General features: G+C 31.2%; 2 protein-coding genes across 7 annotated transcripts; one reads left to right on the forward strand and one right to left on the reverse strand.

The window, feature by feature from the left end:
• The first annotated feature begins 3,272 nt into the window (after positions 1-3,272).
• LOC111394968 (protein GRIM REAPER-like) lies at positions 3,273-3,934 on the forward strand. Its single transcript, XM_023021005.1, has one exon. The coding sequence runs from the start codon at positions 3,308-3,310 to the stop codon at positions 3,758-3,760; it is 453 nt and encodes a 150-aa protein (XP_022876773.1). The 5' UTR covers positions 3,273-3,307; the 3' UTR covers positions 3,761-3,934.
• Positions 3,935-4,963: 1,029 nt separating this feature from the next.
• Positions 4,964-11,299, reverse strand: LOC111394735 (proton pump-interactor 1-like). 6 transcript variants are annotated; one of them, XM_023020701.1, is made up of 9 exons: positions 11,165-11,299; positions 10,315-10,384; positions 9,537-9,830; positions 7,949-8,086; positions 7,680-7,859; positions 7,359-7,553; positions 6,482-6,580; positions 5,842-6,393; positions 4,964-5,582 (listed from the first exon to the last, which is right to left on the reverse strand). In XM_023020701.1, the coding sequence occupies exons 2-9, from the start codon at positions 10,339-10,341 to the stop codon at positions 5,280-5,282; spliced, it is 1,788 nt and encodes a 595-aa protein (XP_022876469.1). In that variant the 5' UTR covers positions 10,342-10,384; positions 11,165-11,299; the 3' UTR covers positions 4,964-5,279. The 6 variants fall into 6 exon arrangements, with proteins under 6 accessions (XP_022876469.1, XP_022876463.1, XP_022876464.1 ...); XM_023020695.1 differs by having other exon boundaries at positions 7,949-8,143; XM_023020696.1 differs by lacking the exon at positions 11,165-11,299 and adding an exon at positions 10,992-11,133 and having other exon boundaries at positions 7,949-8,143.
• Positions 11,300-25,543: the final 14,244 nt, after the last annotated feature.

Below are 25,543 nucleotides of genomic sequence, written 5' to 3' on the forward strand. Positions count from 1 at the left end.
TCTCGCAAGATTCAAGGTGGTCAAGTAAAAAAGTATTTTCTGCTGCCACCTTTTGAAATTCAAGCCATTGAATTTTTTTCGATTTTTCTCCATGATTAACCGGAACAATTATAGTTTGGCCAGTTTGGCTCACAACATGACTTGGCATTCTAGCCACAGTCTGAACCACAACGGAGCTTGGCCCTTGAGCCACATTAGAACCCATAGCCTGATTTCCAGCAGGAACATTTTGGGTCACATCCATGTTGTTCGATTCGGTTGCCATTTCTGAAAACAAACCAAATATTAGTTTCAAGAAACTACAATTCAATGAAACAAAAAAAAAACCGACTCTTGGTTTTGAAAATCAAATATTAGTTCCAAGTAACTAAAATTCAGTTAAACCAAAAATCAACTATTGTTTTCCGAATTTAGAAACTGTTTTAAGCTTATAGGAAAACAAGTCGCTAGTAGATGAAACCAATTGTATAAGTTTTATTCAATTGCAATAGCCGACTATTTAAACTAATAACCACAAGGCAAACGATTTCAATTTATAAAAAAAAAAAATTCCGTTTCAGAATTTTCCAACAGCTGGAAAAAAATATTTAGCAACACAAAATCAGAAATATAAGTTAACTGTAGGCTAAAACTGTAAACGATGAATCTGGAGGCTTCACATTATGAAACTACAAACTGCATGAATTAAATAGTAATGCGAAAATAATCTGTAGAAAGAAAATACAAATTGCAGCAGATTTCAAACCGAGGCCTGTGCGTGCACAGTTTCCTTAAAACAGTTTCGCCCCCTCACCGTAGGTGTTGGAAGTTCAGTTCGAGCGGCTATCTCTCAGGATACAACGGTAATAAGCAGAATCCGAGCATCGCGATCCTACTCTGACAAACTGATCTAGTATCCGAATAATATCACCGCAAGAACAAGACTTTACTGGACAAAGAATGCAGAAAAGAAGAAATTGTGTATGCAGGAATGTAGGTGAGATTTTTGAGTATGTTAGATTGCTGGAGAATGAGCCTTTTTATAGGTATATTGGCCATTAATATTGTGACCATTGGAAGTCCATTGGAGTTACTTTCCATTAACACTGTGACCATTGGGAGTCCATTGGAGTTCTTTCAGTTTAGAAACTCAAAAGTCATTGGAGAAAGCCAAAAAAAAAAAAAAAAAAAAAAAGCAAAACGTGGGCTCTCCGATGGGGCCATTTTTGCCTTGTTCGGTCCGACATTCGTGTGCGCAAGTCGCGCTCGCACCCAAGTTCAAGGTCTGAAGGCCACTTCGGTTCGTATTTTGCACCCCCTCTACGCGCGTACGTAGAGAGAGTCTCTATGTTACACATGATTACACATCTCCAAAGCATAACCATATATAAAGTGGTTTAAATTTCCTTGGTTTTCCTATGCGGGATAAATGCATTTTTTTACCACAAAATCAACTTCCAATGACCAACTTTGAGTTTTAATTTCTCATTCACCCGAGCTTCATTTTGGCAAATAAATACATGAAATCGATGTCTTCGCAGAGGAGAACACATATCAACTTTGATATTCCACATTGGACCAACGGGTCCCATCAAAAATTGTGTCAAAATTGAGCCGCTCACTCAATTTTTTCCAACAATAAGCAGTACTCGAGGTAGAAAAAAATTAATTGTTTTTGTTTTATTGTCTGTTTATTGAATTGTTACTCGTAAACCAATACCATTAAATTAACTCGCTTCTTGTATTTTTGTTGAAAAGGTTGTCTTACCAAAGTTGAAATGATCAAATTTTACTGAAATTTCCAACAGGTTGCAAACAAATTGTTGGTCCGGAAAATAGTTCTGAATAAATTAAAGGTCAACTACAAAAAATTCTTTCAATCCATTATTCAATTTACCATTATACTTATTAAATTTAACATCAACTAAGTAGATTTCTTTCACCGATTCATTCAGTTCATTACTTAATTTTTAAAAGATACAAAGTAACTAAAATTTAGCGACTGCAATAGTTTTCTCTCTTTCTTCCTTTTTTCCCCATCTTTCGACCTCTAATCTTGTGAATATCCTAATTGTAAACTTTAAATAATTTTCTGTGATATATTATCAAAGGAACCTATTGAAACTAATCGACTATATTTCAGCAGTGATTTGCTGGGATTTACAGGAGTTTAAATTCATTATCATTATCACATGAGAAGTCCTGGAATCAATGGAGTTGGCTTCTGTTGTATCTAATCCAGAGATCTTTGATATATGGTTAAGATCCTCTCCTACACTAATCAATAAAAGGTATAAACCTAGTTTTTGATTGTTAAGTTGCAAAGAGGAATAGGTCACTAGTCAAGACTAATAATACAAAACAAATGAGTGGGATGTGAGAAAACAAATAATATATTTAGCATGTTAAATGGGTCGGGTCATTCATCGGAGAAAAACTTTGGTGAGACAGTCGCACCATCCTACATGGTGTGGTGCGACCGCCGAATGGAAAGTCACCACTTCATCGGGTGGCCCATCCTCACGCAATGATGTGAGGGCACCTTGGGACCTGATTTTTTCTTTCTTTGCACCTCAAGTCTCAAGATGGCCTCACCTCATTAGGTGAGAGGGGCCATCCGATGAGGTGGTGGCTTCTCATTCGACGGTGCACTATGTAGAATGATGTGACTGTCGCACCAAAGTTTTTCTCCACTTATTAAGCCAGATAGAAAAGAAACATAAAAACATAAATAATAATTTTAGCACATCAGATTAAATGAGTCATTCTATATATATATTGTTTTTAATCTTAATATTTTCTTGGTTAGGGAACTAAACCGAGTCATATTGCACAATGCCATTGTCAGTACTCAAGTTACTTCGAATCTGGGTGACATATTCATTACTACGAACTTGTGTGAAATTAAGAGGTTCGAACCGACTAATACGGAAGAAATAGCACATAATTCCTAGTTAGCAGTTATACGCCACTAAAATTCAAAGATGTTGAAAATGTAGTTATGTAGAGAGTTTCTAGCGGCATGTGATGTGAGATAGAATTGAAGCATTTGAATTCAATCCCAATAATTCGGCTGAGATCCAGCAATCACTAATCATCTTCGCAATGCTCGCCGGAAAAATAGTGCCAGAATATACTGTAAGTACTCTATCCAAGCTACTTAGGCTAGAATCTAGACGCACCACCCCTATTAAGAAATCCTAACATCAATTAGGCAGAATACATGCATGTCTTTCCTTAAAAGAAGGAATTTCTTGTTACGAATGTTACAACATATATAGCCCAACAGTTCTCTCCATTTTCAATCTTGTGACATCCCTTATTTCATATGGCCACCTCCACACTCAAACTTACAACCCTTCTCTCTCTTACTCTCTCTCTACTTCTAACCCTGCATTCTCCAACATCATTTTCTTTTGCTAGTGAAGATGACGATGAAGAATACTTACTCGACACCCCATTCGAGAACACGCGATTGAGAAGCCGATTCTTGGCGAATATCAAAAAGGGCACGAGGTGTGATGCAGCGAAGAATAATGTGTGTAATGGGATATCGGCAAGCAAAGGAGAAGGCCTTCTTTTTTGCTGCAAGAAGCACTGCCGGAACGTGTTAAGCGACAAAAATAATTGTGGAATTTGTGGGCACAAATGTAAACTAGGAGAGCGTTGCTGCCATGGAACTTGCACCAATGTTTTCTACAACCCTACAAACTGTGGCAAGTGTGATAAAATGTGTTCTTCGGGGGTCAAGTGTCAGTATGGATATTGTGGGTATGCTTAAAAGAAAATTGTCGAAAAAATATTTTTTTTTTCTAAAACTTAAAATGGTAAATAAAGATTTTACCAAATGCTTTTGGTTGAGAGAAGTTAGATATATTTTGCATACGATTTGAGTCAAGTATTTTTCATGCAATTTACATGTATCGCTCAAATTATATCAACTGTAAATTATAGATTTCTGACAACTCCTTCACTTACCAACATTCTTCATTAACTCGATATTATATAGCTGGTTCTCATCATTGTTTCCTTCCAATATGCAAAAATAAGTTTAGATTATCTACACTAAAGTGTGGATATATGAGAAACGTATCATTTCAACTTTTAATCCTTGCATATTAATGCGTTTGATAATAATACCCCTAGTTATAAATGTACTGTAATGTTAAGAATTTAGAATTAAATTATAACTCCAAAAATATGTAATCATACTGTAGAATTATAATAAGAATGATGATATATTAATTTAAATGTGTCTATATTATAATGGTACAAATAATTGCACCAAAAAATGAAAATTAAGGATTCAAATTGCATTTATACGGTTATAAGGTTATCAGAACCAATTAGCTAACCATTTTGTAGAATGGTTCAAATTCCTATCATTACATATTTTGTGTAGATCCTCTCTCTACCTTTTTCTTTTTCTTCTTTTTGTTCAAACCATTTTGTCAGTTTTGGTTTTGTAATTTCATTCTATATTTTAACATTTTTATCTCTATCATCATTCATGAAAATGTTAAACGGTTTCTCGAATTTGATGGTTTATTTTGTTGTTTTCGTAGTGATGATATGTAACTTGAGGTAGTCGATTAACAGTTCAAGGAACAAATTTGACGATGTAAGTGTAGCTTTGATGACTGAAAATATTGGGACTATATTAGGAAAGAAATCGAGTTTAGGGAGTATCTATGATGAGTGATGTTATTTATCATCGTCATGATAATACATCAGCAATATGTCAATTCATTATTCCTCACATTTCTCTCTCTCTCTCTCGAAACGTCTCCTTCTCTTCTCTCGTAAAAATTGAATTGCCCAATCCCATTATTCCACATGGACCGCCACATCACTGATGTTTCATCATCATATGATAAATAGCATTATTCACCTATGATGGATATGCTTAGATGGTACTGTGTTAGTTTCTCAAACTTATCTGTCTTCAAAGTATAGAGTTAAAACTGTAATACATGCACCAGTATATCATTCTATCCACATTATGGCCATTATTTTCATGCACTATAATACATCCAAAGCAATATATTTTCATCCTATGATACGGCTACACATACATATCAGTTCGAATAAAACAAGATATCGCTAATAATCTACGATAAGTCAAAATTTGAAATATACCGAACAAAGAAAACATGTGTGGTTCTACCAACATATGAAATTTTACCCGTTTATAAAATGCCCAAAACCGGGATAGCTTCTTGTTACTGATATAGACCTAGTCCCCTCGAGATAATCAAAAAGATAGGCTTCATCTTCCATTATACACTACTTTTAGCATCTCAAAGAAGATAGTTATACCCAACTGCCAGAAGTATAAGAAGCACCAAAGCAGCCCATATCCAATAGTTCGTCACCTTTTTACGTTTGAGCATAACTTTCTGAAGTGAATCTGGACCTTTTGGACGTGTTCTATGCCTGATGGTATTTTCTGTCCTATCCTTGTTCTTTGGTAGAACCAGAGTTTCAACTTTTTCCTCAGTGTTTTCCAGTTCAGCGACCTCTGCAACTGCTTCAGTCGGTTCCTCAGAATCCTGAGCAGCAACAGCAGCTCCGGCCTTCTTTTTTGCTCTCTTCTCACGCTCCTGCAATAAATAAATAGCAAAACCAGGATAAGGGCTTGTTCGACATGACTTTTAAAAAGCCAAAAGGAGCTTATGAGACTAAGAAGTTGCTATGGATAATTTTTCGTAAGTGTTTGGTTTGGTTAGAAGAGCATGTGGAGGAAGCCTCCTGAAGCCCTTCTACCAAAAGCAAAAGCTATCCCAAACATGCTCTCAGTCAGTCTAAAGCTAGTAAGAAAATTCAAACTAAAATTTGAAAACAATAGGAAAAAATGATTTCCTTAAGCTTCTTTTCAGCCTCTTTCTGAGCTTTTATTGCTGCTTTTGCGGCTGCTTTCTCTGCCAACTTCTTCTTCCTTTCCATTGCCATTTTCATCTTAGCTGTCTCTTCTTCTCGCCTTATCTCCTTCAACTTTTTCTCATCTAATTCCTTCATTATTGGAGGAGAATCCTTTTGCAGTTTTTCCATTCCAAGGACTCCTTCCCCTGTGTTTTCCCAGTCAATTTTCTCTATGATACTTTCAGTCCTATCATTTGCTTCCTGCTGCTGTCTAGAATTATTTTCTTTCTGAACTTTCTGCTCGGTAGCAGTATCATTTTGTGCCACCAGGGGAACTGTATCCTCCTTGCTAGGCTGTTTAACATTTGTTTTCACAACTGACTCACCTCCTGAAGGGGCTGATGCATCTAATGACACCAGTGGCTTTTCATCGGGATTCCTTATACGTGCATCCCTACCCAGTTGTCGAACGTCAAGTGATGGTAATATTCTTCTAACATAGTCATCCCTAAAGAACTTATTACTGCTCCAGAGGGATATGAACTTCCCAGCCTTCATAAAAAAATAGAATAATTGTCAAAAAATCGAACGAAAGTATCATAGTGATTCAGAACTCAACAGAGAAAATTATCCACAATACCTCCATCTCTGAAAGCTCCTTCAGGGCTTCAACATCCTTCTTAGCAGCCAGATCTCTGGCATTGATCAACAGTGTACGGTTTTGGTAATAAGTGGAGTTCTGAGAGTAAAAGATTAAACTTTCACAGATTTTATGTATAAATTTTAATTTTCCCTCATCAGCTTAAATAAAAACAAAGAACAATATCACTTAAACAGTATGAAGGCAACAAGGTATAATTTTACAACAACAACTACTATCATAAATGTCCCTACAAAAGTTTCCAACAACTTCTAATTCAAACTGAGTAATCACACAAACTCTCTTCCCCGCAAGTCTTGTAGACTGAGAATAAATTCAGCACTAAAATTGCTGGTTCATATGGAAAATTAAACAAGGTGCAGAACACTAAAATGAAATAAGAAAAGTTATTTCTGTCATGGTAATACTTTACTAAATCGCAGAAGGTAACTTGGAATTACATAAAAAATCACTTGGCATAATTACATGATATATTACTCGTGTCGTAGGTTGCACTCCAAATGAAAGTGTAATACTATTCGGGCCATATGAATTTCTCTTTTTAATGAAAACAGAGAATGAAGCAAGATAGCATCTGACTTAAGGACCTCCATGGCCTAAGTAAACCTTAGGGGACCTTAAAGACGTCAAGTCTCTTCCATTTATACGCATTTAGTACCAGACTTGTGCCAATTGCTTTGTATGCAATTTTAAAGTCAGACAATTAAAAAATAAATAAATAAATCACACCCCTTGTAATGGTATTATTAATACTTTCAAACAATACAAATCAAGTCTTGAATACTTTTAACTAACTTAAAATGATAGAATTATTATCATAATTAAAAACAAGGGCTAAATATGAAAAAATACATACACTTTCTTCGCGCTGTTTCCTAATTTCCTGAATGTTTACAAAAGTTTTGTCCCGCTTCTCAGCAACTGCTGCCAACTCCTCCTGCAACGCATTGATCTCTTTCTCTAGAAACTCCTTTTCTTCATCAAGTTGCTTAAGTTTCGCCTTAACCACTAGTTGTTCCTTCCGAACTCCATCGAGATCAACACCTATAAGCTACAATCATATATCTATGAGCATACCTTTATGTTATTTACATATTAAATAGCCATTGAGTAATTTTGGCGAGAAAAAAAATATAAGGCACCAAATCGTAGAGATTTTTAATAAATAGCATCTTACTTTGACCTGGTCCTGAATGGCCTCTTTTTCACCCAATGAGTCCTGAATCTTTGCCCTTTCAGCAGCATTTGCAATGACCTTGCCCCGTGTACCTTCGAGTTGTTTAATTTCCCTAAGGATTTGCTTCTCTTCGTTTAGAGGAATACTTTCATGTTGGATGCGGTATTCCAAACTTTTGATCTAATCAATAAAAAATTGCTAATAGATTGAATATTAGCTACGTAAGACAAAAACACTTTCAGAGCAAAAAGAAATGGTACAAAGCTTACAAGATTATTGAGCTCCTCCTCCGATGAACATATAGCAGAACCCCTCTCTCTATTATCACTATTAACACCCCGCAATTTGCCAAGAGCTTGCTGCAGAGGTTCCATTTCTTTTCTCTTCTCATCCATGATCATCCTAAACTGTTTGTTATCAACACCTAGAGACTTTAATTGAGTGATTACATGGGTCCGGTCTGCCTGCACATTCTCTTCTATCACTTAGTGCTCACTTTAAAAGATTCCATTGTTCAAAACTAATCAAGTTCATTACAGTTATTCTAAAAGATGAACATGTAAAAATATCACAGTAACAATGTAGGATCAAACAAGATGGATGCAGGTTATATTAAATCAACATGAGTCACAGATTTTCTATAATTGAGCAAGGACAGACAGCAAGTTCGCAGTGCATGACTTACAAACATCCATTGGGCGAAAGAAAAAGAAAATAACAGAAGTTCTACTCTTAATCTAAATCTATATGTAAATGGGGAATAACCTCTTAGAGAAAAGGGAAAAAATAGAATAAATAATAATAGATTGATTGACAATGAACCACTTCAAATGTAGGTCTGAAAACATTAAACAACAGTTACCCATATCATAACAGCTCAATTTCTCATGTAGTTTTCACATATTTTGCGACATTCCTTTGGGTCTGATCGCATTTACATGGTTATCTTGTCGTCAAATTTAAAGAAAACCTGGGTTCAGAATGCTGAATCAAAACAGTAACCCTACCAATCTTATTTAGCATCATTAAGAAAATCCTTCTCAATTAATCTCGGATCTATGTAATTCAAGGATCATAAACAATGCAAAAACATGGACATTATTGAACAATAGCTTTTCAAATATTTTTATGAAGTTCAGACTTACCATTATGGATGGCTTAAGTACTCCCTCGGTCCCATTTATATAGGCTGACCTTCATTATTTTCTCGTTTCAATTATATATTCCTATTTCTTTATTGAGCTTGTTTTGCTTTGTTCATTTACTAATATACCATTATTTAATTTGCCAAGTTATAACCAATTTTTCCACTTAATCTTGAAATTGTACAAATATAAATAAGGGTAAACTAGGAAACTTGTTGGCAAAAATTGCCTTTTCAATGACATTAAATAAGAGTTCTTAATCCGTGTGCAAAACAAAACAAGCATTTATATTTGGGAAGTAGGGAGTATGATCTTGTTCCATATTACAATGAATTGTTATATAGCCCATGTTTGAGCCACATTCTAGGAAAAAATACATTATTCATGTCAAATCAATGAGTGTGGTTAAAAAATAAAGAAAAGTTGTAGAATTGCATGTAATATTATTTTATTGAAGAATGTATGGTCGAAATGCTGTCAAATCACTGTTGAAAAATGTATTTTTTTGAAAATAATATGGCTCAAACAAGCCATTAAATTTAAAAAGGACCGTTTGCATGTATTAAACATTATTATATAGAAGAATATGTAAAGTTACTGTTTAAGAGTAATCGCGTATTTATGAAAATTGTAGCATTTCACATACCAAGAAAAAATGCAAACACACAAAACTGAATCGTCCTTACAGGGAAAAGAATACTCTATATCTTACCCTTATTGCCTTTAACTTTTCAGTAATTTGAAATCGTGCCTGGTTCTTAGTCTTAAGCTCTTTTTCCGCCAGATCCAATTTCACCTTCATCTTCTGGTCTTCAAGTGAACGATACTTTACAATATAGAAAGAATGGATCTGTTGGGGTTCTGGCCACTCGTCAACAGCATCTGTGGGGATGTTGGCCTCAAAAACTTTGTTCTCTTCCCCTTTGGCTTGTTCATCCATACTGTGAGAACCAAATTTTATGTTCACTTTTCTGTTTTCCACAGCGAAATTTTCTTCAGTTTTGATTTCCAAGGAAATTAAATTTAAAAAGGACCGTTTGCATGTATTAAACATTATTATATAGAAGAATATGTAAAGTTACTGTTTAAGAGTAATCGCGTATTTATGAAAATTGTAGCATTTCACATACCAAGAAAAAATGCAAACACACAAAACTGAATCGTCCTTACAGGGAAAAGAATACTCTATATCTTACCCTTATTGCCTTTAACTTTTCAGTAATTTGAAATCGTGCCTGGTTCTTAGTCTTAAGCTCTTTTTCCGCCAGATCCAATTTCACCTTCATCTTCTGGTCTTCAAGTGAACGATACTTTACAATATAGAAAGAATGGATCTGTTGGGGTTCTGGCCACTCGTCAACAGCATCTGTGGGGATGTTGGCCTCAAAAACTTTGTTCTCTTCCCCTTTGGCTTGTTCATCCATACTGTGAGAGCCAAATTTTATGTTCACTTTTCTGTTTTCCACAGCGAAATTTTCTTCAGTTTTGATTTCCAAGGAAGCAGCCTCCGCACCCATTATTTAAATGATTGCTACCACAAAAATAGTAAAATCTCAAACCCTGATAAACAAGCAAAACAAATTATCGATCAGTTTATGAAATCATCCCTGCATTAACAACAAAAATCCTTTGACGAAGAATAACCCCTTATTAGATAACAAAATCAATTCAAATAAACTGATTGCTAAACCTACAGTACTAAATTTATTTCAGTGCAATCAACTAATCCATCAATGTCTATCTATTTACCAGTTAAACCCATCAAACATTCAACTTTTTTCTAAATTTCATGAATAAATCTGTGAATCAGGAAGCATAACAAGAAAACCAGTACCACCAATTACCAAACTATCACACGAAAATTGACTTCATTCGAACTTAAAAAGACTCAGATGTCATCAACATGAATACACAGATATGAACTCGTCAAAGATTGGAAATTTGGAAACACATAAGAGATGCCATATCACAAAAGTTCAAGAATTGAACAAATCCTCAGAATTATATCAGAACAATAATTTTCTAGATCTAGATAACACATGAAAATGCAGTATTCTCACAAAGAAGCATAAAAACCATTCTAAAACACAAAGATTAAATCTTTAACAACAAAAAAGTCAACCCATTATTTTTTTCCTATTAAAAGAAATAATTAGATCGAGAGTACCTTAAAAAGTATCGAGATCAGTACAGATCAAACAGGAAAAAATGAATAAAGCAAATCGAAAGCATAAATGACAAAAAAAAAAAAAAATCTAGAAAGGAAACAGGGTAGGAAAAATGGAGAGAAAATTAAGGGGATGTTGGACTAAAAAGAAGCAAAAATAAAGGATAACTTACAAGGAACAGAGGTAGAGAATTAATGGAGACTCCTTTTGACAAGACCGTCGAGAGGAAGGAGACCCCAGATCTTTGCTTCTTTAAGAGATGCGGGATGAGGAAAATACATGGAAATGACCCAACTAGAAGATGTCATTTTTCAAGTTGGCCCTTGAATTTTTCAAATATTTGTAACTACTTAAAATATTCTTAAATAAATATTAAAAATAACTTATTTCATAATAAAAATCTTCTATCTAAATCTTTAAAAAATTAACAAGTAATTTTTTTAAAAATTTGAAAGAATTATTAATGAATAATTATAAAATAAAAAAATTCAAATATAAGAGAGGACCATATAATATAAGAAATGTTGCTAAAAATAAAAAAAATTTAATTTTAAAAAAGAAATTGATAAGATAGGATATCAAGAATAATTATATACATCACAAGAAATATTAAAATATTTTAAAGAAAACTTATTAGAAAATTTTGCTAAAAGAATTGCAAGATCAATAATCATAAAAGATATACAAGATATCATAGATAAATTAGAAAAAATGAAGAAAAATATCTCAAAATACGATATATCTTTTAGAACAGACATAGATATGATAACAAATATTGATATTATAAATTCTCAGACATTATTAGACTTTGAAAATTTACTTAAAATTTTATGAGAAGACCAATAAAAAATAGATTACCACAAGCATATAAAAAATTAGTTTTTAACCTTACCTTAAGATTTTATATACGCTTAATAACAAATAAATTAACTAAAACAAAAATAATAGAATTTTAAGAATATTAGAATAATAGATTTTTAGATTTGTGATTATTAGATTATTAGCATCCAGTTGATATCAGAGCCATATAGATCATGAAAATCATAAAAATAAATAATTATTATCAATGTATTGAAGAAAAAGGTTATTGTATATTTTTTAACCCTATCCCTAATAAATTAAAAATAATAACATTATATGTAACCAGGAATTTACCTAGAGAAATAAAGGAACAAATATTACATAAATTAATTGTAGAATTTATTAAAGATAGACGTACATATGAAATAATTATCGAAGTATTTGAAAATGAATTATACTATAGAGAAATATTTAATCATCATAAAAATATTATGGAAGAAGCTAAAAATATTTTAAAAAGAAAGTTGAGAAGAATAAGATTAATAAATAATAAAATTTTAGATGAATTATTAATACCCGGAGATATAACTAAAACTCAAGAAAAACAAATATTAAAATTAAAACAAGAAAGATATAAAGAAAAAGCAAGATATTATGAAAATTTAAAAGAATTAACAAATATTGAAGTTATAAAATGAAAGTATGATAAAATGATAAGAGATTGTAAAAATGCTGAGTATATAGCATTTTATTATTGTCAATCAAAAAATCGATAAAAGAAAATGTCAATCAGTGAACATATGGAATAATTAAAACATTTAATAAGAACATTAATAAATAATGTACAAGAGATAAAGAATGAAATAAAAGAAGTAAGAAATGATATAAATATATTGAAACTTGAAGTCAGAAAATTAAAAGAAAATGAAGAAAAGAATAATATAATAGATAAAAAATTTATAGAAAAAGAAATAATCAGAATAGGAAAAAAACATATTGAAAGAAAAAATATAATTATAGAAACAAGAAGCATGGATGATGAATTTAGAAAAAAATATATTACCTAAAATATTAGAAGAAGAGGAATCTAGAGAAAAAAATGTTAGGTAAACAAAAAATTGAAGAAAATCAAGACAAAGAAAATGAATGAAGAATTAGATCTACTTATAGATAATTTTGATCATTTAAACTTAAAAAGTATAGATGATGAATATCAAATCTTAATGAATACTGAAGGAGGATCTAATCCAGTAGAAACCTCTAAACCAGAATCAATAGATCCAGATGAAAGTTATGCTCCAATGTATAATAAACTATATAGACAATTTTATGATAAAATAAGAGAAAAACAATCATCTAAACGAAATAAATATAGTAATAGATTTGAATTAAATAATAATTATGATAAACCCGTTAACCATGGAGGAACAAAATTAGACTTAGATTGCAAAATAGATACTAAGAAAGCCTTAATAAATTGAGCAGACTCAATGATATTATTCTTTTGATATAATAAAGATGATACATGGAAAAATACTGAAAGGAGAATAGATTTTTTAATTGCATCTTTTGAAGAAAATGTTAGAAATTGGTAGGAAGGAATTAATAGTGATACAAAATTATTAATAAAAAGAAATGTACAAACAGAAATAATAAAGTCAAATAAACTAGGAATAGAAAGATTAGTAGAATATATTGCAGATGAATTCTTAGGAAAAATTGGTTAAGAAATTATGAAGAAGAAGCAATACGAAAAAAAGATAATGCAAGAGTTAAGTTAATTAATTTAACAATTTGTGATATGTGTAAAATTAAAGAATATACTTGTGAATTCAAGGAATACTATTATACTCAATTTTATAGTAATGAGAATCAAGAAATATATCAAGATATGTATTATAATAAATTACCAGGTTCATGGGAAATATATTTTAAAATAAAATTTGAAAAATATATTAAAGAAAATATAGGAATACATAGAACATTAGGATCAAGAATAAAATTCTTATTTGAAAGACTTGCATATATATGTCAACAAAGACAATTATTGAAAAAATTAGGAAAATTAATTAGAATATGTTGTGAAGATATGGAAAACCTACAAGATGGGGATGTAATTCTGAAAAAAGAAATAAAAGAAAATATAAAAACAGAAAGTTTAAAAAATATAGAAATTTTAAGAAAAAATACATAAAACCTGGAAGGAAATATTATAGAAGGAAAAATAATATACAGAAAAATAAACCTTATAAGAAAGATAAAAAAACAATGTAAGTGTTGGAATTATAGAGAAATATGCCATATAAGTCCTGATTGCACAAAGAAAAAAGTGAAAATATTACAAAAAGATTATTTTGAAATAAAAAGTGAATTAAGTGAAATATCTTATATTGAACATTATAATAATCAGGAAGTACTTATAAGTGAAGCAGATTCAGAAGATTATGGATCAGAATCTAAATAGAGAAATTGAAGAAATAGAAAATAATAACATAGAAATTCAAGAATATGAGGGAATAGAAGATTATGGATTAAAAGTAACTTTTGATAATAATAAATTTAAGAAAATGCAAAAGTTATCCTTAGATTTGAAAATAGGAAAATAGGAAATTCTAGATAGAATATGGAGAAGAGAAAGAATAGTAATAAATGAATACCATAAGATTGAAAAGACTATAGATGTCAGGACTACTCAAGGAACACATAAAATAAACTTTTTAACAAAAAGTACAGTATCATAATTATTATAAAAAATAAGTAAAAAATATAGTGAAAAGATCCAATATGTTTATTTAGCAGGAATACAAATAATGTTTAAATCTTTATTTAGGGAAGGAATAGATTCATCATTAACTGTAAGTTTACATGATGGAAGAATTATAAATCTGGAAGACGATCATTTAGGAACTATAGAAGGAAACTTAGCATATCAAAAGTTAATATTTACTTGTTACTTAAAATATTGTGTCTCATTGAAAGATAAAAACTTTAATGAAGTCTTAAGATTATATTTCAAATTACATAGAAATGATATAATGGAACCAGGAGACCAAATTATGACTATGGAATATGGGGCATTATATACATTTACTAATTCTAATTATGGGAATATTTATTCTAATAAACCATACATAAAAATTCATAAGGAATGTAAGGATATTAGTAAAATAGTGAAACCAAACAAACAAATAAATCTTATTCCAAAAGAGTATGAATTTAATATAACTAAAAATAAGCCTGAAATAACAGAGTTAAGAAAAAAAGAAGATTATAAAATAACATTTCATAATGGAAGGTTGATAAAGAAATCAAAAAGTCTTAGACGACCTAATAAAAAAGAATATTCAGGAGAAACTAGTAGTATAAAAGAAATAAAACCTCATTAAATATGAAAATAGAAGGAAAATATTTCAACGGTAGAATGTATATAAAAGGACCAAATATATTGATAGATATAAGTGCTGGTGAATGTCATATGGCTGCAACTAAAAATGAAGGATTAATAATTTACAAAACAGAACCATATAAATACAAGAATTTTGATGGACAACTATATATTATAGAATTAAAAGTAAAGGTACCAATAAAAATAGGTGTGTTTGATCTTTTAGTACCATGTTATTTAGATGAAAGTATGGATATTGAACCTTATATATTATTAGGAATGAGTTTCTTAAATGGATTAGAAGATTATAGTATAAAAAGAGAAGGATTATATATAACTCACAAACTACATTATGTAAAATAGGAAGTGGATGAATAATCAAATAAGTTTTCCATTAACAGTATATATACAAGTTACTATAGTAGAAACAAATATAACGACTCGTGTCTTAATTGATACAGGAAGTGATATAACAATTTTTAAACATTTCTTAATAAAATCATGGAATAAAAATAGTAAAATAAAAATAACAGGAGTGATTGGAGAAAGCACTCAAATAATTGATAGTGCTGAAAAAGTTAATATAATACTTGGTAGTAAACAAGTTATAATAAATAAAGTATATAATTATAATAAATTAGAATGTGATATATTATTAGAAAATGATTTTATCCAACAATTTCAATATTGTAAACAAAATAATTACATGATAATGTTACAAATACCTTGTGCACATCTATTAAAAATACCAAGAGAATTTAGACCCTACAGAGTTCAGCCAACCCAACGTGGTGATAAATGGGAAAAACGACCAATAGTACAAGATGAACTAAAAAATAAAAAATTATCATATAAAAAGATCCTAAAAACAGAAATAGAAATAAGTATGGAAAAAATCATAGAACAATTAGAAAAAATTTATGGAGAAAACCCATTATTATTTTGGAAACCATATCATCCTAGAGTTAAAATAGAATTAACAGAAAATGTTATAATAAGAGTTAGACCAATGATGTATACCTTACAGGATATGCAAGAATTTAAAATTCAAATAAAAGAACTATTAGAACAAAATTTAATTAGACCCAGTAATGGATCTCATGGTAGTCTAGCTTTTATGATTATGAAACATTCTGAGCAGATTAGAAGAAAAGTTGGATTGGTAATAAACTATAAGGAATTAAATAAATATACTAAATTTGAAGGTTACTTTTTACCAAATAAAGAAGTCCTAATAAACCTTGTAAAAGGAAAACAATATTATTTCAAATTTGATTGTAAATCAGGATTTTGGCAAATAAAAATGGAAGAAGACAGTATACAATATACAGTTTTTAGTACACCTCAAGAAAAATATGAATGGTTAGTTATGCCATTTGGTTTAAAAAATGCACCTCAAGTATTCCAAAGAAAAATGGATAATGTATTCAAAAAGTTTAGTGATTTTCTTATTGTTTATATAGATGATATACTAATATACTCTAATAATCAAAAAGAACATAGAAATCATTTATTACAATTCATAAATGAATGCAAAAAAAAAAAGGAAATGTACTTTCTAAAAAGAAATCTATAATTGAGAAACAAGAAATAGATTTTCTGGGATTATCAATAGATAGAAAAAGAATAAAATTACAGACTCATATATCTAAAAAGATAGAAAACTTTTCAGATGAATTAAAATCCAAAGAATAAATACAAAATTTTTTAGGATGTATAAACTATGCTGAAGGATTTATTGAAAATCTCTCAAAAAAGAGATATAATATACAAATTCTACTTAGAAAAACAAATACTAAAAGTTGGAATAAAGAACATACTGAAATTGTTAAATCATTAAAAGAAGAATGTAAAAATTTATCAAAATTAAGATTATCAGAGGAAAAAGATAATTTAATTGTTAATACTGATGCCTCGGATAAATATTGGGCAGCTATATTAAAAACAGATTTAAATGAAATATGCAGATATTCAAGTGGAACTTTTAACCAAGCAAAAATAAATTATACTACTCATGAAAAAGAATTGTTAGCAATTATTAGAGGAATAAAAAAGTTTTCATTATTCCTTTTATCTAAAAAATTTATTGTTGAAACTGATAATTCTCAAGTTGCAGGACTTATTAGAAATAAGTTACCTATGAGACCTCAATATAGAAGGTTACACAGATGGCAAGCATATTTATCATTCTACAATTTTGATATTGTTCATATTAAAGGAATAAATAAATATCTTGCACATTTTTTGAGCAGGAATATCGAATTCGGAGATGGATAATACAAAAAATTCATTAGTAGACGTCAAAAGACGAATGGAATTCAACTGTTTGCTCATATGGTTTCAACTGTCTAGAGGCATAGGCAATGACCTTTCCATGTTGCATTAACACACATCCCAAACCTCGTTTAGAAGCATCGCTGTATATAACAAAACCTTCGGAACCATCTGGTATTGTTAATACTGGTGCTGAAACCAATCTTTGCTTCAATTCTTGAAAACTGCTTTCACACTTATCCGACCATTGAAACTTTACTCCCTTTCTAGTTAATTGTGTCAGTGGTCGAGCTATCTTAGAAAATCCTTCAATAAATCTCCGATAATAGCCAACTAGACCCAAGAAACTACGAACTTCGCCTACATTGGTCGGTCTAGACCAATTTGTTACAGCTTCAAGTTTAGCTGGGTCTACCTCAATTCCTTACGCAGTAACCACATGACTAAGAAAGTCAATACGATCTAGCCAGAATTCACATTTTTTGAATTTGGCGTACAACTTCTCTTTTCGAAGCGTATTTAATACCACTCTCAATTGCTCTTCATGTTGTTGCTTATCCTTTGAGTATACCAGTATATCGTCGATGAAGACTATAACGAATTGATCTAGGTATTGATGAAAAACACGATTCATTAAGTCCATAAACACAACTGGTGCATTGGTTAACCCAAATGGCATCACTGTGAACTCATGGTGCCCGTACCGCGTTCTAAAAGCTGTTTTTGGGATGTCACAATCCTTTATCTTAAGTTGGTGATAACCTGATCTCAAATCTATTTTTGAGAACACCGTTGTACCCTTCAATTGATCAAAAAGATCATCTATCCTTGGGAGTGAATATTTGTTCTTTATAGTCAAATGATTAATATCTTTATAATCAATACACATCCTCATTGACCCATCTTTCTTTTTAACAAACAATATCGGCGCTCCCCATGGGGATACATTAGGTCGGATGAAACCCTTATCCAATAATTCTTGTAGTTGTGCCTTCAACTCCTGTAATTCTTTTGGTGCCATTCTATAAGGAGCCTTAGATATTGGTGTTGCCCCAGGGGTCAAGTCAATTGTGAACTCTACTTGCCTATCAGCCGGTATACCAGGTAGATCTTCAGGAAAAACATCCACGAACTCATTTACTACGGTACATCTTCTATTTTCCTTTCGGACTGGGGTTTACTATTTATATTCAATAAAAATCCTCGACACGTATTCTTCCTCAACATCTTTTCTGCTTTCATTGCAGATATCAATCGGGGTAGAGTCCTAATTCTTGCTCCAAGGAATCGAAATTTTTCTTCTCCAGGTTTTTGAAATAAGTCTTCATTCTTAAGGCATACGATAGTTGCATAGTTTCTACCCAACCAGTCCATACCCAAAATTCCATCAAAGTCTTTCATTCCCAAGATGTACAAATCTGCCTTTAGTACGTTTCCTTCGATCTCTAACTTAACACCTTTAATCATTTGATCAGTATTAATGACTTCGCCCGAGGGTGTACTAACTTCTAGAATGTTATTTGTTTCTACGCATTTACTTCCAATCTTATCCATAAAAATTGTAGAAATAAATGAATGAGTCGATCCAGAATCCATAAGAATAATAGCAGGTATGTCGAATACTGGTAACATACCTGTTATTACGTCTGTGTTCTGATCCTCATTTTCTCCCATCAAAGCAAATACTCTGGCATTTCCCTTCTTAAGATGGTCACTTTCTTTCTTCTTCTCTGGACATTCTCTAAGGAAATGGCCACTTTTACCACAAATGTAGCATAATCCCTTTCCTTGAAGACATTCTCCCAAGTGTCGCTTGTTGCATTTGGAGCATTGAGGAAAAGTTTTGTTTGAGCTTGACCAAATCTTTACTTTCTGATTCTGATTCCTGTCTTTGTCGTAACCTTGCCACTTTCTCTTTACAGAAGTCTCGGTGTTGGGTTGAGGTTTCTTTTCCAATCCTAAACCATTAGAAATTGCTTGTGCTCGACGTACAACTTCCGCATAAGTAGTATGTTGCTGGGCTGCCATGATTCCCTTAATCTCTGGCTTTAACCCCATTTCAAACCTATTAGTCTTCATCAGCTCAGTGTTTACCATGTGTGGAGCATATCTAGAAAGCTGTTCAAATTTTCTTTCATACTCCCCAAGTGGCAAATTTCCTTGCGTGAGTTGGAGAAATTCTACCTCCTTGTGATCCCTCAATGGCTGGGGAAAATATTTACCCATCAACGACTCCTTGAATTGACCCCAAGTGAGATTACATAGTTGTTCTGCAGTTTTAGTACGTGTTTCGGTATCCCACCAATGTCCAGCATCGTTAGTCAACATGAACTTTGCACATGAAACCTTTTGAGCGTCGCTACAGTTCATGTGCTCGAAGATCCCTTCAAGTCTTCTCAGCCACTCCTCAGTTGCGAAAGGGTCACCTTTACCATCAAAGGACGGGGGTTTAAAACGACGAAATTGCTCAACGATCGAGCTCATGGTGTTAGCACCTCCTGTTGCATTATTAGGTGCCGCCTGAGCCTGTTGCCTGCCCAAGTCTTGCACTGCCCTCAATAAATCTCTGAACATAGTAGCTTGATCTTGTTGATGTCGTGCCATTTCCTTTAAGTAAAAAGTAATCTATCTTAAGAACTATTCAACCATGCTACATTCTTCCTATAGATCTTTCTAAGCCATGTCTGTCGTGTATATTATGCTAAGGCCAAAAGTTACGCATTAAGGTTTTAGTCATATGATAATCGTATGATATGATTAATTGACATTCTACTTTTGAATAAAATGATGCATAAGGAAAAGCTCATGAGATTATACAACTAATTAGCATGCATGAAAATATAAAAATATTCTTCATCTTTGCATACCTTAAAAATATTGGACAGTGGCAGATTGATGAGCATTGGATTCCACGGATCTGGTAACTTATTATTGTTATGTATATAAATTTTGTAAAATGGATTTTTTTTTAAAAAAAATTCTAAAATGAAAGGATTTTCATAAAATTTGAAGTGGATTTAAAACATTGTTTTCGTTTTATCGATTTGAATAACGCGCAACTAAAGAGGCTTCCAGGTGAGGAGGGGGGTCACATGGACCGCTTAAATCCCAAGCTCGCCTTAGACAGTTTAGGTATTTTTGACAAAGCCTTTTAGTTTTACGAATACGCAAATCAAGAAAACTCAAACAATGAATTCCCCCTAAAAGATTAAATACGTATAGCCCCCCCCCCCCTTTTTTTTTAAAAAAAAAATTTTGTGAAACCTCTTTTTTTTGAAAAAAAAACTGTTAGTGACAACAATACGAAGATAGAGTCAATCATGTGGTCATTTCATAAATTTACGCATAAAAAGTCCAAACAATCCTATTCTACATTTATTTTAATTTCAATCGAAGAAAGAAGGCAGAAATTTTGGTGTGTGACATTTCATTATAGTAAATAAATCCTTATCCAAAATAAATTATAGTAAATGAGTAAACAAATAATCATGTCCAAGAATAAACAAATAAACACGTTTGGACAACTATAGGCACATAACCCCATTTTATATTACGTTAAACAAAATTTCACAAAATCCCATTTAACTTCACTATTCCCACATCACTGTTCATCCGTGAACAGTGACTTACCTTTTTTATTTATTTATTATTTTTTTTATACACGAGAGTAGTGATGGTCACTGCACTGCACCAAACAAAACCAAAATAATAGCGACACAATTTGCATGGAGGTCACTGTTCACAATATTATTTTATCATTATTATTATTTTTAAAAAAAAATATAATCTCAACGTGGAAATTGGAAGAAGTAAAATTTACTTAAAATGAAATTCCTTACAATATCTAGGCAGCGAAAAATATTTCATGCATTCGAAACTATTCACATAAAACAACATTTTTTTTTTTGAAAATTTTAAGTCTACAGGATCGATTTTAGAACACTTAGTTCTGATACCATTCTGTAACGCCCCGAATTCTAATAACCCGAAACGTTACGAAACATGAATATACCTTGAAATAAACAGTTTTAATATAACGAGAAATTCTGTAAAAGATTGAATAACATTTAATCAAAAGATAAATTTAAATATGCGGAACGTTTGAAAACATATCATTCATCCAAAAATTATTAGAACAGTTAAAACTAATTGAAAATTTATAATGTACTCACAATTGGGTCAAAAATGAATAACCCATTATTAGTTCTAGTGTTTTTGAAAATTAAAATATTTCATGACGAGGATCCGTTGGTCCAATAGCAAATCCATCCACCGCCGTCTAGCATACTAATTATTACTTGAAAATTGTAAATAAGGGGATGAGTATGACGAATTATACTCAATGAGATACTTGCTACTCCACATTCAAGTCAAACATGAAATTACAAATAAATTATCTTACCAACATAACATGAGAATTATCACACCATGACAAATGATAATTCTAGCAAGCGCTGCAAAATAACGTGAACGCTAAATTGTGCCTTAAAATGTATCATGATTTCTCTCGAAGGAGCTTGAATTGAAGTAATTAAATTCATACATAATAACGCATTTGAAAAGATGTGTAAAAACCACTAATAGCACTGAGTATCTCACCTTTTGAAGATGAAAGTGGAGAATAAAATTGCAGAAATGTGATTGCAATTCCAAAGCCTTAAAAAATCTAAATAATATAGAGGAATATTTTAAAGAGGGGGAGGTGATGGACGTGTAGTAGAATGTGGTTTTAGTGCTTTATTTATACTGTTGAAGTCGGGTAATCACGTGGGGGAAGTGGAATTTCAGCCATATTTAAATTCGTATTTCATGCAATCTTCTGAGAAATTGATTCATAATTCCCGATTGATATAGTATGACTGGAGATTAATTATTGGTCTTCTGCCAATTTCTATATCAATTACAATTACAACAAGGAAATGATAGGCATTACACTGCATGACTTTTACACGTGGACGGGGAAAACAAATTTGCCTCCTATTTGCATAATTTACTCTAATACAAACATCTTAAATTGTCAATCTCCTAATGGCCGAAAATTATAAAATGTATGCTTATTAATTAAATTAGAATTTCAGTCCAATCTTCCCAAAATTTGTTCCAATTAGGGGACACAATGATTACTAATTATATGGACACGTGAAAGTTGTAATGAAATGCATGGGTTACTCATGTACTAAAGTCTAACATCAAATAATTCAAATTCCTTTGATTTGCATTTAACTAAATTTGTAAGCAAGAATTACGTTTTAATTGATTACCTCTTAATTAAAAATGTATAATTATTAATACTTAACATAAAGACTTTGTTTAACCAAAACTTAAAATTCTAATTTATTTAGCTAAACTAGTGGTGGCAGTCAACTGGCGAAAAATCTAATCCTTTAAAACTCTTATAACCATAATATTCTTTAGACGGCTAAAACTCGGGTTTAACTTGACCAAATTAAATTTTTCTTGAGTCCATAATTCGCCATTTATTATGAGCTTCAAAATGAACCCAATATTGGTAGAGTAATTATAACTCCTTCAATAGTTAACTATTTGGCCCATTTAATAAAGTATAAAATAATTTGATATTTTTTTTTTCAATTTGGTCCCTCAACTAATAAGATAACTATAGAGATAATCAATTAACTTGCATAAGAACTTAACCAAACATTGCATTCCTATTAAATGGTAAATAAAAATATATGCGAATTTAAGTTAAAAATTCGAAATTCTACACCAAAGATGCAGACCCTTTCATGGTCAAAATGACAGCAGATTATGGATTTCTGGATTAGATCTATCCAGGAAAAGATTTAAAAGAAATTGAAATTTTTGATGATATATTCAGGGCAGAAGTTTCAAAATTTGCCCAAGGGAGATCGATTTATATCAAATTTTATTCAATAAGTCCTGAGGTTGATGGAAAAATATACTATCTTGCTGAACATATTATCACAATTGGATATGTTGACCGAGATTTTCAGATTGAAGTTGGCCGAAATAATAAACCATTACCTAAAATCAATAAATCATGGATAAAATCCCGTAGAGTTTTGAGGATGAAAGTTCTTTACAACATTGCAAAGAACTTATATGATAAAAAATTCAGATGCTTGTGTCAATATGAAGGATGGACACTCCTTACGAATAATGGAAAAGAAAAATCTACTATTTTGAAAGAATATATCCAGAAATTTGATACTCATCAAATTAATGGAAGTCCTACAACAATCCAAGAATCATGCAGACTGAGGGAGTGCCGCACATGCAGACAAAATTAAAAAGATTGATTCTTCAAGATAAAAGATGAATGGAGATAAATAAAAAGGGACCTAACACTACCAAACAATCTAGCTAGCTACATATGGAGCCAAAGATAAAGAGGCAATAATAGAAGAAAATATGTCCCTTTGATGAAAAAGTAAAAAACGCATGTGAAAATGTAGACCCCAGGAGGAAAAAGAATAGAGAGGTATGTGAGCCTTTTCCAAATTCTGATGTATGCAATGATGTAATAGACCAATAATAGTAAGTTTGAGTCATGTATAAATAGAGGTCTTTGGGAAAAGAATGGATTATCTCGAGTTAGAAACCATTCTCTTTCCTTAAACTTTGTTTAAAACCAGTTTTTCTGGAAATCCCTTGTATACAATAGAAACCTTGTATAAATCATTATATAAATAAAATTTCAATCTTTTGATATCAGAAAAATATGAGTTTCTAAACTTCCTATCCCGTAGATTTTTGACAGATTGAAGAAGATAATTTCTTTCTTACTTTAACAAAGAGAGAATTTTCTCTACTTAAGATCCTTATTCTTAATTCTAAGAAAAGATACAGTGAGGGCAAGAAGCTGAAATAGCAAAATTCCCATTAAGGCAAAAGGCCGTTTGAGGGAGCAGTTTGCAGATTCAGAGCCTGAAAGTCACTCGGTTCTAAGAATACAGATTTAAGATCAAAAGTAAGTTAAAATTATTGTCTTTGTTAAAATTAGAAAGAATTCTTCTAATATCTTGAAAGAATCATAGGGATTATTACTTATTATGTTTGCAAAAACTTATCTATCATATTATTATTATTCATCATAAAGTTTGTAAGAAATTATCTATATGATGACAGGCTATACAATTAATGGATTAGATAATCTGTTAGAAAGACTATTAGAAAAAATAAAAAATATTTTTTCTCAACTAGAGACTATGGATATATCGTCTAAGGAATATGATAATTTCAAAGAATTATATGACAATTATATTACAGATTATGCTAATTTATTAGATCAAAGGTGAAACTATATATTAAAATTTGAAATGAGAGAAATAGAAGAATTTTGGAACTATTCCAATAAATCAGGATATTTTGTGCAAAATATGGCAAGCCATTTGATTAAGGGTAATATAGATATTTTAGCAAGAATGAATAGTGACAAGCCATTTAGAAAAATCCCCCGCGGGATGAGAAGGCGGGGGGCGAGGGGGGAGCGGGGTAGAGAAAGAAAGTCGATTATCGAATTTTTTTTTAAGGAACTCTTTTTTTTTTCTAAGTAACTTTTAAAAAAAAGTTTTTATTTTATTTTTAATTAAAATTTTCTAAATAAATTTTATTTTATTTTATTAAAATAAGTTTTTATTTTATTTTTGTTTTTTAAATTTATTTTATATCTCTACTATATAAAAAGGGCAATGTGTTGCTACTGTAGAAAGAACAGTAGATTCTTCCATTTCTTCACACTGTAGCAACTTTTTTTCCCTGGAGTAAAAACGACGCCGTCTGCCAATTTTTTTTATTTTTAATTTTTTACATGTCTGGAGCCAAGACGAGGCCGTCCGGACAAGAATATATGTGTGTGTGTGTGTGTGTGTGTGTGTAAACTACCCACTTTAGATAGATTTTTCTTTCTTCTTCTCCATTTTCACACGCTACTCATTTTTCTCTTTGAGTTTAATTGTTTCCTTTCTTTTTTTTCATGTATTTATGATATTTCTGTTTCAATTATATTTGGGATATCTGTATTTTGTGCTTCAATCATTGTGCTTATATTATATTTGTTCTCTTTGTTTGTTCGATCGTTGACGCATGTTCTTTTTGCCTTATTTTAGT

This window comes from Olea europaea, chromosome 5, assembly GCF_002742605.1.
Source record: "Olea europaea var. sylvestris chromosome 5, O_europaea_v1, whole genome shotgun sequence".
NCBI classification, from domain to species: Eukaryota; Viridiplantae; Streptophyta; class Magnoliopsida; order Lamiales; family Oleaceae; genus Olea; species Olea europaea.

Excerpts from the sequence above, each read along its gene's own strand:
- LOC111394735 (XM_023020695.1), bottom strand. The coding sequence starts at position 10,341 with ATGGGTGCGGAGGCTGCTTCCTTGGAA. Across the intron at positions 7,554-7,679 it reads CCATTCAGGACCAGGTCAAA|CTTATAGGTGTTGATCTCGA; the intron begins GTAAGATGCTAT and ends ATATGATTGTAG. Across the intron at positions 5,583-5,841 it reads AGGCTGAAAAGAAGCTTAAG|GAGCGTGAGAAGAGAGCAAA; the intron begins GAAATCATTTTT and ends TATTTATTGCAG.
- LOC111394968 (XM_023021005.1), top strand. The coding sequence starts at position 3,308 with ATGGCCACCTCCACACTCAAACTTACAACCCTTCTCTCTCTTACTCTC.